The 19,945-nt window shown below is 43.7% G+C and overlaps 1 protein-coding gene across 4 annotated transcripts in view; it reads left to right on the top strand.

The window, feature by feature from the left end:
- The window catches only part of ROBO4 (roundabout guidance receptor 4), a 255,040-nt gene that overhangs the window by 16,528 nt on the left and 218,567 nt on the right, over nucleotides 1-19,945 (top strand). Inside the window, exon 1 of one of the 4 annotated variants that reach the window (XM_075604308.1) lies at nucleotides 18,039-18,386. The exons of the other annotated variants lie outside the window; for them this stretch is intronic. Coding sequence (XP_075460423.1) covers nucleotides 18,260-18,386 — 127 coding nt within the window. The 5' untranslated portion in view covers nucleotides 18,039-18,259. Of the gene's footprint in view, nucleotides 1-18,038; nucleotides 18,387-19,945 lie in introns of those variants that run through there. 4 annotated transcript variants of the gene reach the window in all.

Raw genomic sequence — 19,945 nt, 5'->3', positions numbered from 1 at the left:
TTGATTGTCTAGTGGTGTGATTTATTTAATTGATTTGCTAGTGGTTTTATTTCTTTGATTAGTTGGCTAGTGGCTTTATTTATGTAATTAATTGATTGACTATTACTTTTAATTTTACAGTTTGGGGGTTTAGGTGCTTGTTGTATACTGTAGGTTTTATTATTGTGTATTTTGGATAAACAGGCGTTTATATTAGAGTGACCATTGACTGCTATAGTACAGTAGCTTATCATGCCCATATTATATGGGTAAGATTTACTATTATAACAATAAATGGGTACAGGGTGGGTATAGTGGGTCCGAGGTGGGTGGTTAAGCCTACCGGGTGGGTAGTGGGGCAGAGTGTGTTAACCCCTTAATTACTATAGTGGTTATTAACCGCTATGGTGATTAAGGGGCTTGGGGCCATTAGAATGTATTTTGCTATGTTTTTTTCTGGCAACGGAGGACATGAACCTGCAGTAAATTGACGAGGATGCCCTTCATATTGCCAGGGGTAAGTAGAACGGTTTTATTTATGCTGCATGGCTAATGTTGTGTTTAATAATGGGCAAATAATCTATTATCCATATCTGGATAATAGCTATTTTGCCCATTGCTGTACTCTTCGTGGTAAGGAAAGATGTGAGAAAAAGAAAAAGCAATATAGTGAATGAAGTACGTTCACAATATATCATAAGCACATAAAGATGGTAAGATATGCACTTACATTCAAGTGCCTATACCAAGCATGTAAAGGTATCTTTTGCTGTAATTTCCCCTCCGTATGGTAATAAAGGATTTCAAGAGGGACTTCTTTTAAAAGCTCCAGCTTTATATAAATTCAGGTGTAAGTTAACACATGACAGTGTAAAATACAAAGGGACAGAACAGTTCATGTGCATTGCTCCGGTTTTCATGACATCCACCGCCGATCCAGCCGGTGTTCTACGTCACTTCCGTTTTTTGGTGTTGCACTGGTCCTCCCGGCAACCCTACGCGTTTCGAAGAAGGACCGCTGGAGGCCACAGCCTAGCAGGAACCACCCGGAGGCCCCCAAAGACCCGTGGGTACCCCCTGGGGTGCACTGTGGGGCCTGTGGACACCTCCGGGGACCCCCACTGGCTTGTGGTATTAATCCTGTGTTTATAAAAAAAAAATATTGGTTTTACAGCATGTGGGGGCACGGGGTGGGGTGTGTATTGGTGCTTAGTAGATATTTAATTTTAAACACTACAGTTATGTAGCAGGGGGTCTCCGGAGCAGAACCGTATTGATATCAAGTCCGGGAACCCCCTGCTTCCCGAGATACAGGCCCCGTTATGGGGTGCCGGTATCACCTATGCATGGAAATGTTACTGCACGTCTATTACAGAAAAGCAGACCCTGGTAGGACTCACACAGCAGGGACCCCTGCTGTGTTAATACGATGGGCCATTATAGTCTGCACTGGTCAAACGTGTGAAGATCACGGGAAATTCTCAAAAATCCATTTCCAGATTTGTTCCAATAATGGCCGCTGCATCTGTAAATAGTTATTATTCCAGCTCTTAGATGCCTCTTTTCTAATGTAAACAAATCGATTTTAGCATAAGTCAGATAATGCTCTTTATTAATTTGGTGGCTTTTCTCTGCACTTTTTCTAGTTCCATGATGTTTTTTTTTATGGTGTGGTGCCCAAAAAAGGTACTACCATTGGCATAAAGTCCAAAGAAGTTTAATTTCTTGTAACTGAGCAGCAACGGTTTGACTGTCATATCATAATAGAGTTTTACATGTGCTACAGGTTACATTCTTTTGAAAATGCCGTGAAGCCATCTTTTGCTCGTTGTCAAGGACGCATGAAGCTTAATTCATATGCATGGGGATTCAAGTTTCTGTGGCATGAAGACAGCTTCATGCTACCGTATATTGAATAGGAGCCTTTATGAACCTGTAATCTGTAACTGAAATCCCCCTTCCCTCCCCCAAAATATTGCAGTTAACACCACATATATAATAAAAATACCTCCCAAAATGTAAGTAAATATATTATTTAAATACAAGCTCATTGGATCAGAACATTTGACCCCCAAAGTATACGTTTCTTGAAATTGCTAGGGTTTTTGCAATACCCGGGTAGACATTGCCATAGATATTATTATTATTATTATTATTATTATTATTATTATTATTATTATTATTATTATTGCTATAGACTAATTGAGGAGCTGGAGAAAACCTGCCTTATTTTATAGGTTTAAAAATAACATTAAAAAAGATACTATTAAGCATCTTTTTGTCATTCCACTTTACTGTTTATCCAGAATATGCAGAATGAACACAGAAACATTAAAACCGCTTCAGTTTACCCAGCACTGAGTACATCTGAATATCTCTACACCTGAACAAACAAGGTAGGAGAGGTTCTCCTACAGTAACTGTTAGTCATGTCTCTTTTATTTGTCAAATCTCCAGTATTCAAACGTCTTCGATAAATAGGGATAAACGTTATTGTTCTTAATAAAGCAGCAATCTTTTATTTGTTTTGTTATTTTTGGGGTGCTGAGGGGTAGTTATAGTACCCATTGCTTATGTACTGTATGGTACCAGGGGAGTTCCCAGGCGCTGTTACATAGTCCCCATGGATATCCTGGTTCAAGAGATGTATGTAGATTGTTTTGTGCCTGTTTTTACACAAACAAATACAACTATATCCGAAAGGATTAGAGACATTGCCTATGCGATCACCAACAGAAAGCTGCAATGTCATCTCTCGATGATGTCACAGATTTTTAGTGGCTGCTGGAGCAAGCCCTGTCCCTGCAGCCATTTTTAATCTTCCAGTTTGCCCGGTGGACATCTGACTAACCACTCCTGGTCCGGAAGGCGAAGGACCACGGATAAGAAACACAGTTCAGGTACAAAAAAAAGGGAGAGGGCAGAACTGCTTCTTTAAACAAGTGAGGCTTTTAATTGGACAGTACCACCTTGCATCAAACTGCACTTTTATCATAGACATATGAGCCTATATTTACTAAGTAATGCTATTAAATAAGACTCATTCTGGTGCTAGAAGACAACTTATGGACCAATAACATTAATGGATTGTAAGGTGTCTTATGGAATATCACCTTTTAGAATATGTGGCCCAATCTATCAAACAAATCTCATATAATTTCACTGTAAAAAAAACACATACCTTATGATTAGAAAATTATCATTCTAACCTCTACCATGCTTACTGTTTGATTAAGTATGGAATTTAAGGTTCAACAACATTTTATAACCTGCATGTTATTGCTAATCATAATTAATAGTCTTACAGATTCTATGTAAATATAAAGCTTATTTTAAAACCTACCCTGCAGAGGAGCACGCAATATGTTCCAGGGCCCTCTAGAAGGGAAGTATTTAAGTTTTGTGGACAATGCCCTATAATTTTCTGTCAACACCCAATCAAGCCAAGTATATCCTGTAATGAACTGAAAAAAATTGCTCTGTAAGATTATGCTTTATGTACAACAGGGATATGCATTATATATTATATTTGTATCCCTCAAATATCTGTTCTGAAAGAGCCCCTCAGTTATCATACTGACTGAAATAAAAAAATAATAAAAAATTCTATATAACTCTGCCAATTTCCAACCATTTAAAAAACTCGTGACTTGGAGGATTGCTAAGAATCCACCAATGGATTGCTGAATCCACTAATGGGATTCCACTAATCCATCCATGGGTTGTATCCAAATCCGTTTGTGGATTTTACACCATGTAACGGAATTTGGGAGTCACATCAGTGCAAATCCATGAAACGGATTTGGGAGGATTTGCCCATCTCTAACCTCTTTTATTACTGGAACCCTTTGGTTTGAAAGATAATGTTTGAAAGTCCATACAAAAGCAATAGTACATTAATGTGTAAACATTCTTACCATGCCGTACGATGAAAACATGGTGACCTCTTTTTCAAGTTCTCCGTATATATTGCAGTTGTAGGAATGTTACCATATTAATGGACAGTTGCTTTTGAATGGAATTTCAACGTCTTCTGCTGCATAATATACTATTTGGTAGCATGAATTGATTGTTTCTGGCTGAGGCGTGCTAGTACCATGTACATTTTACGATTACTGTTCGAGAGATCAACACTGTAACAATCTAGTGGACATTTTTTTTTTTTCAATGTTTTTATTAGGCATTTAGATAATACAACAGTCCTGACAGATATCATAGCCTAACAATTTTCCAAAACATATTTTTTTGGGGGGGGAAAAGAATGGCAACCTAAGTTGTCAAAGAAAAAGGGGAGTGCCTTCTTAGAGGGAAGGCAGAGAGGGAGGTGGTGTGAGAGATGAGGGGGTGTGAGGGAGGGGGAAGTAGGGGGGGGGAGGGGTTTTGTCGTCCCATTTGGCTGTTAAGGCTTTTCTGGTGAGAGTCGTTTGAGTTTTCCCTTATGGAGGGGGAGTGGGCCTCCCGCCCACCTGGGTTGGTTGGCGCGCTCTAGTAAGGTGGGACCAAGGTTCCCAGATAGCCTCAAAGGCCGGGGTTTTTTGTCTGATGTTGGCTGTTAGCCTCTCCATAGTCATCACTTCCCCAATCCTTTTTTTAATCATGTTTAGCGCAGGCGTAGTTGTTTTCCTCCAGGAGGCCCCAATACAGCATCTCGCCGCAGTGAGAATGAAGGATATTAATTTCCTGGTGGGCCGAACAATATTCGGCATGGGTGCAGCCAACAGGAAGGTCAGTGGTTCAATAGGAACTTCTAGGTCGGTGACCTCTTTTATCAGAATTTGGACCTTGGCCCAGTATTTCACAATTTCTGGACAGGTCCACCAGATGTGGGCCATGTCCCCTCTATTACCACAGCCTCTCCAACATTGGTCTGATGCCAGAGGGTAGATCTGGTTTAATCGTGCTGGGGTAAGATACCAGCCAAACATGATCTTATAAATGTTTTCCTTAATTGTGGTGCAAAGGGAAGTTTCTGAGGCTGCCTGCCAGATTTCCTCCCAAGTCTCTCTTTCGATATTAACGTTTAGATCAGCTGACCATCTGAGCATGTAGTAGGGGGACGTTGAGCGCATTAAGATATTGTATATGTCCGAGATAAGTCCCTTCTGGTAAGACTTGTCCTCACACAGGTGTTCAAACGTAGTGAGAGTGGGGTATTCTGGATGAGGGCAAGTAGCTCTGACAAAATTTCTAATTTGTAGGTATTTAAAGGTGTCCAATTCTGTGATTTTTAATTTGTTCCTCAGTTCTTGGTAGCTCAGGAGCTTCCCTAGGCTCAGTACGTCAGCAATCGCCTCTATACCCCGTGTGTGAAGGTGGGCGAACAGCTTAGATCCGCAACCTGAAGGGAATTTGGGGTTATTAACGAGGGGGGTGAGTTGTGAGCTTGTGGAGGAAAGGTTAAATTTATGTTTGCATCTGGACCAGGTGTCCCACGTGAATCGTGAGGCCTGTAGCTTAAGATTGCGTAAATGGCCATCTCCTCTGTTCAGGCTCCAGAGGCAGGCTTGCAGAGAAGGCAATTTGGCATACCGAGTTTCCATTCCCACCCAGCAACATCGGGTCGGATCTGAGTTCCACATTACTACCTGCCTGAGCTGTGCGGCTAGATAGTATTTATATAGATCAGGTACCCCCAACCCTCCTCTGGTTCTAGTGGTCATCAGGACTGATCTGGCGACCCTGGGTCTCTTACCCTGCCAAATGAAGTGGAGTAGTCTATTCTGTATATATTTTAGATCGGCGGCCGAGACCTGGATTGGGAGCGTCTGGAATAGGTACAGCATTCTTGGGAGTATATTCATCTTGGTAGAGGTCATCCTCCCAATCCATGAGATCTGATAACCTTCCCACCGATCTAGATCTTTTTTGATCTGGTCCCATAGTTTCGGGTTGTTATCCCTATATAGGTCCCGATAGTGCCTAGATACATTAATTCCCAGATATTTAATGCATGAGGGACACCATCGGTAGCTAAAATTTAGTTTAAGAAGTTTGACTACGGGGTCGGGAAGACTAAGATTTAGGGCCTCTGATTTGTCGCTGTCTATTTTATACCCTGATACCTTTCCAAACTCCGTCAGTTCCATCTGGAGGTTGGGGAGGGAAGTTAGGGGTTTGGTCAAGGTCAGGATAATATCGTCAGTGAATAGGGAAATTTTGTATTGTTCAGTGGCAATGGGGATACCTTGGATGTTCGGATTTTGTCTTATTTTAGTCGCCAGTGGTTCAATCGTGAGAGCGAAAAGGAGAGGGGAGAGGGGGCAACCCTGTCGGGTGCCATTTCGAATGTGGATTTGTTCCGATCCTCCACCTGATAGTCTAACTGAGGCGGATGGATTTTGGTAGAGCGCCTGGACACCCTTAAGGAAAGAGTCTCTGAATCCAAATTTTTGTAATGTTTGGTCTAGGAATAGCCAGTCGATTCTGTCAAATGCCTTCTCTGCATCTAAGCTTAATAGCATAGCTTTTGAGTCTGTAAGATGGGCATGGTCAACTAAATTAATGATTTTACGGGTATTGTCTGAGGCCTGGCGGCCCAGGACAAACCCGACCTGGTCCATGTGTACTAGTCTCGGGAGGATTGGATTAAGTCTGTTCGCCAGTATTTTACTGTATAGTTTTAGATCATTGTTCAACAGTGAGATTGGTCTATAGCTTCCGCATTGTGTGGGGTCCTTCCCTTCTTTGAGAATTATGGCCAGATTGGCGGACGACATTGAAGCTGGGATAGGACACCCTTCTAGAAATTAGTTGAACAATTGCAAAAGGTGGGTGGACAGAATGGGGAGAAACTTTTTATAATAGGCATTCGTGAAACCATCAGGGCCCGGTGCTTTAGAGATTTTGGAGGCCTTGACGGCCCTTTCTAATTCTTCCGCCGTTATTGTGGCGTTCAGGAAAAGGATTTCCTCCTCTGTTAATGAGGGGAGGTCGCAATCAGCTAGGTAGTCAATGGTAGCCGATAGCTCCTTCGGGTCTGGGCTAGCAGAGTGAGCCCTTAGATTGTATAATTTAGAGTAAAATTTAGTAAATTCCTCTGCAATTTTTTTTTCGTTATATAGAAGCTCACCAGCACTATTCCGGATCGCCGTTATTTGTGATCTTTTTTGTATGCCTCGTACAGTAGCTTGCTAGCAAGAAGTCTGTCGGCCTTGTTCCCTTTATCATAATACCTCTGACCCGTCCATTTAAGAGCTTTTTCAACACTATCCATTTGAATTATTCTTAAGTCGCTTCTGGCGGAAGTCAACTGTTTGTAAATTTTCCGGGAGGGATTATTTTTATGCTGTTGTTCTAAGCTGATTATTTTGTCTGTTAGCTCTTTGGTTTGTTTAAGTTTAGTTTTTTTCTGATGGGAGGCAATCGAGATGAAATGTCCTCTGATTGTCGCCTTATGGGCTTCCCACAAGCTTGCTGGAGAGGCAACAGTGCCCGTGTTTAACCGGAAATATTCCTTAAGGGATTTTTTGAGCTCCCGTACCGTCTCCGAGTGATTCAGTAAGGAGTCGTTAAGTCTCCAGCAATATGAGGTTGTTTTCACGAATGGAATGGACAGGGTCATGGTGATAGGAGCATGATCTGACCACGTGATTGGGCCGATGTCAGTTTCTAAGGTGGCTTCTAGAATGTTCTTGGTAGCAAGGAAGTAGTCTATACGGGAATATGTCTGGTGAGGGGCCGAGTAAAAGGTATAATCCCTTTGCCCCTGATGTTGTGTTCTCCAAATGTCCAAAAGAGAAAAGTCCCCCATAATGTCCTTGAATTTTTTCCCCAGTCTTTGTGACTGGGTGGAGTGTTGTCGCCCTAGGAGGCTTGATTTATCTTCTTTGGGGTTGAGAGCCATATTTAGGTCGCCTGCAATAAGTAGCGATGATAGGTATAGGGGGTCAATTTAATCCAGAACTGTTTTTAAGAAATCTGTCTGGTTCTCGTTTGGGGCATATAGGTTAATAAGGGCGATTGCCGAGCCTGAGAGTGAACCGTAGACCACAATAAATCTTCCCTCTTGATCTGCCTGGATTTTAGTTAGATTAAATGGGGGGCCCTGACGAATCAGAATGGCAACCCCTCTGCGTTTACTGCTGTATGAAGAGAAGTAGCTCAACGGATACGTATGCTGGAATGTTTTGGGCGGTTCCTGAGACGTGAAGTGTGTCTCCTGGAGGAAAACAACATCGCCCCCCAACCTCTTAAGCTCCTGTAGGGCCAGGCGTCTTTTTTTGGTATTGTGGAGACCCTTGACATTTAGGGAAATAAACTTTAGAGCTTTTTGGTGGGACATTCTGATTGGTATTGACGTTTGCTATTTGTAAACTCTGAGTGAAAGTGGTAGCTGGGCAGCCAAATGGGGCGGAGGGTAGGGTGGGAGGGGATCCGCTGGGATAGGATCAGCGGGGGTAGGTAGGAAGGAAGGTAGACCCTATTGGGGTCTGAAAAGTTTGAAACCGATCTGACCTACAGGCCGGTTGGGGTGGTTTAAGACCCTAGTGGGGCGGGTCCGACGACAGTCTCCAGTAAAGGTGGGCTGGGGAGAGACCCTTAGCTATTGGGAGTTACTGTCGAAACATCTAACTCGTGGGTGTCACAGATAGGTGGACTACTATCCTGTGTGGGCGTTGTGGGGGGTTGGGGGGAGGGGGGAGGGGGTAGGCGCTGGGTGGCCCAGTACTGAGGGTGGTCGGTAGGGGGTGGGTGGAGGGGGGAGGGAGGGGGGGTGAGTATTCTAGGGGGGCAAGGAGGGGGGCGGAGGGGGTAGGCGGGGAAGGGGACAGTTCATGGACAGAACCCGCTTAATGTGCACACGGCTTCTATGCTGCATATCAGGCGAACATAATGTGTACATTGACAGTTCGGTTAGGTGTATACAAGGTTAGAATGAACCTGTGATCTCTTGGGCTCTCCTGGGGTGGTGAGGTTCGGGTGTGTCTCCTCCGAGGAGTGTTCCTTGGGGTGAAAAGAAGGGAGAGGGGGGGGAGGGGGGGAGGGATTGGTGGATGAGGGGGGGGGGAAGGGTTGTGGGATGTGGGGGGAGAGGGGGTTGGGGGGGAGACCAGGGGTGAGAGGGGGGGAGAACAACTCGGACATATGTCCTGCATGATGATCATGACAAACATTGTGCCTCGTATTAGGTGGGCAGTGTGTATACAGATCTAGACAGTTTGGTTATATACAGTTTTGAGCAGAAGCAGCTCGCTCTTGGGCTTCCTTGGAGTGGCGAGAATCAAGTGTGTCTCAACAGGGAGGTGATCCGTGGGTGGGGAAGGAGGGGGTGGGGGGGGAGATTGATTGCAGGGGTAGGGGAGTGGGCTGGGGAGAGGGAAGGAGAGGGGGGCTGGGGAGGCAGGGGGGGTGTGTACTGGGGGGGGGTTGGGGATGGGGGGGGGTTAGGGGGTGGGGGAGGTGAAGAGGCATTTCACATACATATTCTGCAACAGATACAATTCATGCAATATACCACATATCAAGCAAACATAGTGTGTGCATTGTTAGTCTAATTGGACATATACAAATTCCTATATATTGCGAAGGAAAAACTAGCATCTCTTTGGCTCCTGCAGAGCAGGTGAGTTCCAGGGTGGTTTAGCATGGGGATGCTCCACGTCTGTGTAGGTGGGGCAGCTTTCGTAGAGGGGGGGGTAGGTACATGAAGGGAGGGAAGGGGGGGAGGGGGGGGGGAAAGGGAGGTAGTGAGGGAGGGGGTAGGGGAGGAAAAAAAAAAGGGGGGGGGGAGGGGGGAGGCGAGGGAGGAGGGGGAGAGGGGAAGGGAGGGAGGGGGGGAGGAGGTAAGGGGGACGGGGGGAGTGGAGGTGAGGAGGAAAGGGGGGGGGAGTGGAGGTGAGGAGGAAAGGGGGGGGGGAGGAAGGTAGTGATAGGGGGAGTAGGGGGGGAGGGGGGAGGCAAGGGGGACGGGGAGGGTAGGAGGAGGGGGGGAGGTAGGTGCCACATCTAGATTAATGTGCTGTGAGGATAAGTCTCTCAGTGGTGGGTGCGTTGAAGTGCATCAGCTGTACAAACTCGGTCTTCCAGTGATCGTCTGCTTGGTGTCAGCCCAGGTTTGTGCTGACCGGGTACTTGCGTGTGTAAGGGGTGGGGGGGGGAGGGCAGGGGTCCGGGTGTCGTGGGCAAGGGGAGGCATGCTGCCAGGACTCCCCACGGGCGCGGGGGGAGAGAGTGCTGGGGGGACCGGGATCGGGAACCAGGGACCAGGCGTGAGCGGGGAAGGAACGATCGGAGGGTAGACGTTGGGTGGAGCCTGATGATCCTCGCGGGCAGCCGTAGTCCTGCTCTGGTGATTCCATCATCGCAGGCGGGAACCTGTTGCGCCTTCTGATGACTTCAGCCAGTGCTCGTCTAGGGCGGCGGGGAGTGTCTCGTTGGTATGAGTCCTCCCCCGAAGCCATCTTGCGGAGGTATCCAGGCAGCCGCGGGGCGAAGAAGATCCACGTGGGGAGGAATGGACTCACCCGTCGCCATCTTGAGGGATCCTTGGAGTTTGAAGCGCTGTTCGTCTGGGTGGGAGCCATGATCCTCTGTGAGGTACCGGAATCGCTGTGGTTTCTTTGAGGTGGCTGGGGTTTGGTACTGGACCTGTGTCCGGACGCAGTCTTCAGCGACCTCCGGGCAGAGGAGTGGCCACGTGTGGAGGTATGGGTGCTCCCGTCGCCATTTTGGGGGGTACATATTTTCTCTTTAGGTGTTGTTTCGCATGTTATTGTAGTGTGCGAGTTAAGGGTTCCTCAGGTGTGGGCCGTGTGTTGTACTTGGTAGTCCTTTATTTTTCCCGGGACTGTCTCTGTCCCGCAATCCTCTCTGATGATCGTACGGGATGTCATCTCTTTCTCGTGGCTGGCCATCCGGCAGGTGTTCCGACTGGAAGGGCTCTAGCGGTAGTCCCAGGACTTTGGCAAGGTGCTCCATATCCTCGGGGTGTCGCAGCGTGAGGAATTTGCCCTTATGGGAGACCACCAGCTTGAAGGGGAACCCCCATTTGTAGGTTATCCCCTTCTCACGGAAGAGTAGAGTCAATGGGCGGAGGGCTTTGCGGCGGTCCACGGTCCGCTTGGACAGGTCATTGTAGACCTGCAGCTGCTCGCCTTGGAACGCGATCGTGCTCTTCCCTCTGCTTGCTGTAATCAGCCTTTCTTTAGCTGAATAGCTGTGTAGGCGCACGATCGCGTCCCGCCGACGGTTAGGGTCCTCAGAGCGGGGGCTCAGGGCCCTATGCGCCCTGTCCATCTCCAGGTCCCGCGGTTCAAGCTCGGGGCAGAGGAGGAGGAAGAAGCCAGACAGGTAGTCCCGCAGGTGCGAGGGCAATACAGCCTCAGGGATGCCGCGGATGCGCAAGTTCTGGCGGCGATCCCTATTCTCCTGGTCTTCCTGGCTGTCTTTTAAAGCGTTTATCTCGTGGCCCAGGCGAATTATTTCATCGTCTGCTTCAGATTGGTGGTGTAAGGCCTCATCTAGCCTGGTCTCCATCGTGGTTGCACGCTCCTGCAGACCATGGATGTCCTGCCTGATCTCTGCCACAGCCTCTTTTATGTTGGTTTGCAGGGAACGCTGGAGCTTGGTGAGTAACCCCTCCAGGTATTCCTTAGTAATGCCTCCGTCCACGGGTAGGGTGGTCTCAGCGGGGCTTGATGGGTCATGGGGGCCTTGTTTGCCTCTCTGGCCTGGGGTCTGGGCACCATCTTGCCTCTTACTTCCCGCCTCAGCGGGCCGCTTTGCGGGCGTAAAGAAGTTACCCACTCCCTGGGTTGAGGGGTTTTTCCCCTTAGATGTCATCTTGACAGGTTTGGGGATTTATTTGTGGGTTTTGGGAAGTTTTTTAGTGGCCTAAAACTCCTGCAAATTAGAGTTTAGTCGGAAGGGTCTCTGGAGCTCTTCCTTTCAGCCGACCGTCCTGTGTGATGTCATCGACACGCCCCCCCAATCTAGTGGACATTTTAACCACCCAATATTCACAATCTTGCAAGCTCTACGTATCTCTCTGTAACCAATGTGTACCTGGCAGATAGAAAGATGAAGGTCTATATCATGGGATGGCCAATTGTGAAATATTATGCTATATACTGTACGTCTCAAAATTTTGAAGGCGATTGCTGCAGTAAGAAAATGTTAGTGTAGGTTATCAAATAATATTTAGTAATAACATGTAATAAGTAAGGCATATGGAAGATAAAATTGACAAAGCAGTGTAAGTGTCACAAAATGATAGTGACTGATCAAAAAAAAAACAATGTAAAAAATGGCGGCTATGCTCTTGACACCATTAAAATGTCTTAACCCCTTCAGCACCTGAGGTGCCTGCAAGGAGGGCAGAAGTGGTATAAGGGGTAGAGCAGGAGGGCAGAGGTGCTCTGACGGGTAGACCAGAAGGGGCAGAGGTGGTTTGAGGGGTAGAGCAGCAAGTGCAAAAGGGACATAAGGGGTAAAGTATGAGGGGCACAAAAGGTCTAAGGGGATAGAGCAGGGGATAGAGCAGGAGGGCAGAAGGAGTTTCATGGGGCACAGCAGGAAGGTAGAGGTGGTTTGAGGAGTACAGCAGAAACTACAGGTGTGGTATAGGTGGTAAAGCATGATGGGCCCAGGACAAAACATTTCCAGTGATAGAGAAAGTGGCAGAAAGCACTTTAGTGGGTAGAGCAGGAGGAGCAGAATTGGTCTGGGGGTACAGCAGGAAGTGCAGTAGTGATAAAAGGAGTAGAGCATGAGAGTCCGGATGGGTTTAATGAGGTATAGCAGGGGAGGCAGAACGAAGGGGCAGATGGGGCTTAAGGGGTTGGCCAGGATGGGCTGAAGGGGTTTAAGGGGATAGAGCCAGAGGGGCATTAGGGATCTAAGGTGGTAGAGCAGGGGGTGCAGAGCAGGAGGGTCACAGGGGGTGCAGACCGAAGCTTGAGTAGAGCTAAAGGGTCAAGGGTGCTGCAGAAAGTAGCAAACTCACCTCTTTAAAGCTGCAGTTCAGGCAATATCCTGCATGTGTGTTTTTTTAATAAATCAGTTCTGTAGTAAGAAAAAATACTTTTAGCATTTTCTGTTTTTAAAAAAACAACGTTGAAAGACCAATTTTCTTGTATTCTATTTTAACAACCATTTACTAAGGCACTGCCCCTTCATGTCCTGTCACAAGCCCTGGCACACCCCTTTGTGAGCCTTGCCCTCCCTCTTGCACATGTCAGTGCAGGAGTGCTCATGAATATTCATGAGCTTCCACTGAGTGACAGAAACAGAGGAAATACATTCCCCATATTTAAAGATGTCGCCAAACTTTGCCGATCAATAGACGGAGAACGAATTGACCAGCAGCTGTGCAGTTCTTTAGGTAAGTAGAGATTGCTCACATGAAACTATTGAAGTAAAAAAAATATATAATTAAAAAAAAAAAAGCCTGAACTGCAGCTTTAAAAGACTCCTCTCCTTCCCTGCTCTGATTACATTATCAGACTGATTTGAGTGGAGGAGCAGAGAGGAGAGAGAGGGAAAGGGGATTATTCAATAAAGTGTGAAATGCCAATTTGACGATACCGTACGATAGTCACATAAACCCATATGTATCAAGCCATGAGTGATGCAATTCTGGGGCAACAAACTGGACCATACTGTATGTATTAAATAAACAATCCTATTAAATAGGATTTTTTTTGTTGAGGCATTAGAAACAATATTTTTGCCCTATAATTGCATTACTTTCTTTGGTACATACAGTATGGGCCATTCAACCCAAACCTGATTAATTTTTCCTTGATTACAGAACATGTAATCAAATCTTCATGGATAAAAACATGCCTTCTATTTAATATACAATACTTTGAATATCAATTAATATATCTACAGTATTTTCTATGAAAATTTGGAAGTTGTTTAACAGGCTAAGGCCACAGATTGTAGGGCTGTGAACAACTCAACTTCTTGTTGTGAATACTTTTGCCCTTTAAATCCAGGACATATCAACTCCCCCCTCCCCTCTTCTCTATTCCTGGGATAGGCCCTCAATAATCTAATGCCCTATTCCATTGACCTGAATAGGTAATATCAAAGGCATCATCCACTATCAATCATGTCTCCATTAATACAGTTTTCAATCATTTGTGTGTCAAATTGGTCATTTTGACACACCACCATTCTAAATTCACCCAATGTTTTTTATAAGGAGTATATTTCAATGTTTTTGCTGCTCCTCAGTAAAGCTCTTTTAAAAAATATCTATCGTGGCATGTAGAAAATCCTAATTTTCTGTATTAGTTGTCAATTTAGTTGCTATCCTCTAAACATTATATATATATATATTCGCTTTTCTTATACCTTGTAACCCCTTAAACTCTTATGAGATTGATCAAAAATGTTTATATGTGGCTAAAACTAAAAATATGTATTGTGAGTTTGGTTTGTAATAACATATCAATATTGTGGTTACAATTTAAAAGCTATAGTAGTAGATAAACCAGTGTTTTCCTAACATCCTTTGGGTTCCCTGGGCATCCCTAAAGGGTTCCTTGCAATTTTCAGTTTATTTGAAAGCGGTACCAAATATAGCATAATTTACAATGCATCTGATCTCTGACCTGCTATCAAAGAGGGTTGGTGTTCCGCAGAATTTCACTATATATTTATAAGCTTCTTTAGCTAAAAAAGGTTAGTAACCACTATGTTAGACCAACAGGGTCAAGTGTCCTGGGCCCGGTGGCCTTGGGGTGGCCGGCAGGCCAGCGCTGCCAGTAGGGTCCGGCCTGAGGTCAGGCCAAACTTCTGCATCAAGCTGCCACTGAGCCCTGGCTCTCCCCAGCTGCTTCCTGCCTCTTCTCACATTGAGCCACTCTTTCCCATCGGTGTGCGCTGGAAGCTGGGCACACCCAGAAGTCGGGCCCAGTTTCCGGCGCACACCGCCTGGAGAGAGAAATCCACACCTTGAATATGGAGTACAATTTTGTGCACCACTCCTTCCTTAGAAAATACATTATGGAACTAGAGAGAGTGCAAATAATAAACGGGATGGACAATCTAACTTATGAGGAGAGGCTAACTAAATTATATTTATTTACATTAGATGCCTCTTTTCTAAGAGGAAATAAGATAACCATATACAAATATATTCGGGGACAGTAAAAGGAGCTTTCAAAATAACTATCCCAAGGACAGTTCAAAGGACTCGGGTCATCCCTTAAAGTTGGAGGAAATGAGATTTCACCAGCAACAAAGGAAAGGGTTCTTTACAGTAAGGGCAGTTAAAATGTGGAATTCATTACCCATGGAGACTGTGATGGCAGATACAATAGATTGTGCCAAAAAAAGGTTGGACATCTTTTCAGAAAGGAAAGGTATACAGGGATATACCAAATAAGTAAACATGGGAAGGATGTTGATCCAGGGAGTAATCCGATTGAAAATTCTTGTAGTCAGGAAGGAATTTATTTTTCCCCTTATGAGATATCATTGGATGATATGGCTCTGGGGTTTTTTGTTTGCCTTCCTCTGGATCAATAAGTAAGTAAAGATATTGGATAAAGTATCTGTCGTCTAAATTTAGCATAGGTTGAACTTGATGGGCACATGTCTTTTTTCAACCTCCTCTACTATGTCACTATGTACCTATGTATTGGGGAGGTTGGGGTCTTTTTAATATGTATTGGGTGTGGGGGGCTTTTTAATATTCATTGGGGGGTGGGGGGCTTTTTAATATGCATTGGGAGGTGGGTGTATTTTTTAATATGTATTGGGGGTGGAGTGTGTATTTTGTAATAAGTATTGGGTGGTGGGGTCTTTTTTATATGGATTGGGGGGTCTTTTAAATATGTATTGGGGTGGGGTCTTTTAAATATGCATCGGGGTGGGTGTATTTTTAAATATGCGTTTGGAGTGGGGGATGTATTTTTTAATATGTATTGGGGTATATTTTTTTATGTTTTTGGGGGTCAGTGTGTTTTTTTTTTATATGTATTGGGGGGGTGGGGGTGGGCTGTAAGAGTCATTCATATGACAGCAACTCTAAGTAGACAGGGTCACCTGTGTGAAACCTTGGGGACCACATTGAGATTCAGATGGCTTCCACAAGATGAAAGAGAAAAATCATCTACTGTTACAAGCCTATAATGAGCTGGCTCAGCAATAATTCTGTATTGGTGCACATGGCCTCCTAAAGAGTGGCACGTGCCTCACATTGGAATTACTTTTGAATTAAAGCATGTATAATGGTTGTTCCCCCACTCTATGGGAGATTTCCCTGTTACCAGGTGAATGGTGCATGCTACCTGTAGGCTCACAAGAGGCTGAGGTTTCTGCCGATGGTAGGGGGGACTGCAGAACAGGCTTCTGGGGTACATACCCGACATTTACTCCATGGTACTCAGCGCCTCCATCTGCCGTAGGCTCCAGATGTATGAAGGTAATCTCCCACATTAGAACAGACTCCTCTCCCCCAGGAAAGATTACACACCAGGCAGAAGGTATATGAAACAGGAACCGGTTTATTCTCTCTGTACAGAACAGTCGATAGGCAGCTCTGCCCAATGCAGTCATAGCTCTGGTCTCAAACTACAGATGGTCCCTGGACCATCACTATGGGTCAAGGGCCCCCGCAGCAGTCCTAGCTCTTCCCGGATCCTCTGGCAGGACCAGGGGTATAGGTAATCACTCACTTCCCCGAAGGGAAGGAAACCTGGGCCTGCCAGTGCACAGCTGCCTGGGTGTGATACCTTATCTCTCAATGGTAGAGACTAAATAACTATAATTTAAAATGCAACCTCCTTGCGTACAGCAGGGGGACGGTACCAGGTCTGAACCCAGGATTAGGTAGAACACAGATCTGATCCTACCTCTTCCCCAGTCACTCAAAGGTACTACCTTGAGTGGGGAAACCAATGATTGGTCCCAACACTGCCTACTGTTACCAGGACTGATATGCCAGAACAGAATAGTAGCCACACCCAGCCATTGCTACACATGGATTATAGGTGTTTTAAAGGGAAGTACGATTTAGCAGTCAACATAAATACAATTCCAAGAAAAACTTAAAATAACCAAGTAGACTTTTTTTACATTTGCTTTCTGTGAAAAATAGATACATTTTTTATTTTTACAGGGTACTGTGAAATACATTTTTATTCAAGCTATTAAGCCACACTTTTATCTGCTTGACCAATAATGGGATAACGATTATTTTAAGCAAAAGAAAGAAAATAAGTGACAATTAACAATTTGCCTGTAGACACAAAAAGACATAGATTATGTAAATATCATAATAACATTTAAAATATTTGATTAATATGGAAATATTGAACGCTCAAAAAAGTGATTAAAACTACTCATACTTGGCTGATTTTTATAAAGGTATGAAACGTTAATATTTATCCATTAAGGGGGTAATTCTATGTCCACTGATATTGCAATCAGCTTAAATTGCGTAACAATTGTCCGCCAAGTTCAACTTAGCGTAAACCCTATAAAGACTTTTAATAGTGTTAGCGCAAAATTAAGCTTCTATGTATCAACACAAAAATGTATTTAATGCAGAACAGATGTTTCATTATATAGATGAACAAATATATTATTGTTTACAAAATTACATATTTACTAGTATTAGTTATGCATACAGTACAAATACACATAATTCTGTTTTCATTCAAATTGTATCAATCAGGTATACAACATAAATGGGATGTGTTAAGTTATGAGTCATCTGTATGAAGTCTTCATACATAGGATGCACATTTGTTGAAGGTTTGTTCAGCATTGAAACTTTGAGGCTCAAAATATTCTAATATAAAACCGTTTCAAAAGTTTTTTTTTTTTTTTTTTTAAATACTACTTCTTGTCTCATTTAAAATAAAGGGCATCAGCCACCTACACTTAACATATAGACATTCCACTGACATTATTGTCTTAGAAGGAACTGCCCCTTAAATGCCAGGAAACAATGTCTCTTCAAAAGATAAGGATAAACAAAAGCTAAGATAGTAAAAACTACCAAGACCATAGGATATCTTTGTTAACAAGTAACTTGGGATTGTTTTCATACTAACTGAAAATGTGAGGGACTACACATGCATCCTAACTTCTTCCCTGTAGGAAGTAGGAAACAGGACACTTTAGTGGTGGCTGATGAGGACTTATTAGTAGCAGTGTTTTCAAACTGAAGTCAGAGATGAAGGAGTGGCCCTGTGTTGCCTTTCCCCAACAGAGCTAACGGGCTGCTACAGTACGTGTAATAGAGCTCATTTGGAATGGGAAAGCGTTCTGTGCACTGTTGACATTCAGAAGTGGCTAGTTCTTGTTGAGCAGAAAGCTAATGTGGCTTTGTATGCATACCAATAACAGCAAAATACACGTTTCAACGTATCACTGGACAACAATGTCTCCCTTTTGGATTATATGCCTGGTTATAGCCTTTTCTGCAGATGTACTGCTACTGGAAGGTATGTAATAATTGGATTCAATTTAGTGCGGGTGGTAAAGGAGTTTCTGCATATGTTGGTGATTTAGAATGTGAGAATTTACAAATAAATAGATCAAATGTATTATAATCTGCAGAATCATGTACAGTAGACAACACTGTATTCTTTTTATATTTTGCATTGGATCAAATCACTTTAGCTAGCCTGCTGTATGTCTTACCCAAGTTGAAATTAAAAAGTAATAAGTATTCCACAGTAATCTTGTTTTTGTATTCTTGTTCAAGCTATTATGGAATGTAAATTGCAGCAAATTAAAATTGCCAAATGGTCTAATGTCTAACTAAAAGACTCCCCTATTAAATAAAAAAATCAAAAAAAAAATCCAGTTTCCTGCTACAGGAGAAATATTTTAGTTTGTACAGACTTCCCTTAATTGTTGTAATGTTTTGTAAGAAGCCTTTAGTATAAAACATCTGCCAGGTGGTGAGTAACAATTAAACAGAACTAGCATGTAAGTAACTGAAAACATCTCTCTGAAGAAAAGTAAAGGAATGAAATGATCACCAGGCAGGTACATGAAATGCTTTAAAATATTTATAAAACACTGCACAGTTGTATTATATAGTGAATATTATACAGATGTAGCCAGATGTACTATCCCTAGTTGCCTGCGATGCCTTCCGAATGGGACCCCTTGTTGAGAGATTTCCACTGCCAGGGGATGCCGCGGTCAAGGATGTGCGGGTTCTCCCTGTAACGCAATCAATAAGTCTGGCTACATCTGTCTATATTTGGCCAAACTTTAGGACCAAAATGTCGGTTTTTGCTATATAGATAGCCTTTTTGGTAAAGACCTTGAGTTCAAATGGCTATTTTCTATGTATTTGTCGTATAAACATTACTATACATTTACGGAGGGAATATAACATAATCAATATGTTGCAAGCAATGTCAGATATAGATTTGTTCCCAGTGATTGAAAAAAAAGTGATTCTGACACGAAGATTGAGTCTTGAAGAAAATTAACTTTTAATAAGCCAAGTACATAATAGAGGCGATAGTATAATCTTGTCCTTGTGTGAAAAAGACAAGGCACTCAAAGCTCTCCTCCCTGATCTAGACAAAGTATTAACTATCGTAGTACACTATTTATACCTATTAAAACAACTATTCAGCAACATTTACACCATATTGTTCACGTCGCTACCATTTTAATTTTCTGTCAATTCTGCAATTTTCTTCATATATTTTTAATGTATAGGCAGCAATGAAGAACAACATAGGTGGGTATTAAAGTTTCAATAGCAGTGCATCAACAAGTGAAAGTCTTTGAATGTCCATATTGTGGGACGAGCTTCCTCATAACAGCTTTCTTTGGCTATTTCATGCAGTTTTTTCATCTTTTTACCCCTTGCCCATTCCTGTTATTCTGTTTTTGTTTAATCTCATACTGCATTAGCAAGAAATGTTTAACACACCCCATGCTGTAATTGTAACATAGTGTCTTTGTCTCTGGGGGTCTTAAAGGACAACAAAATCTTGCAGCAGTCTAAAAATAATATTGAGCCATCTTACAACTT

The sequence above is a fragment of the Ascaphus truei genome, chromosome 6 (assembly GCF_040206685.1).
Source record: "Ascaphus truei isolate aAscTru1 chromosome 6, aAscTru1.hap1, whole genome shotgun sequence".
Lineage (NCBI taxonomy): Eukaryota > Metazoa > Chordata > Amphibia > Anura > Ascaphidae > Ascaphus > Ascaphus truei.
The sequence above is the reverse complement of the archived record's forward strand: the minus strand, read 5'-3'. Positions and strand labels throughout refer to the sequence as shown.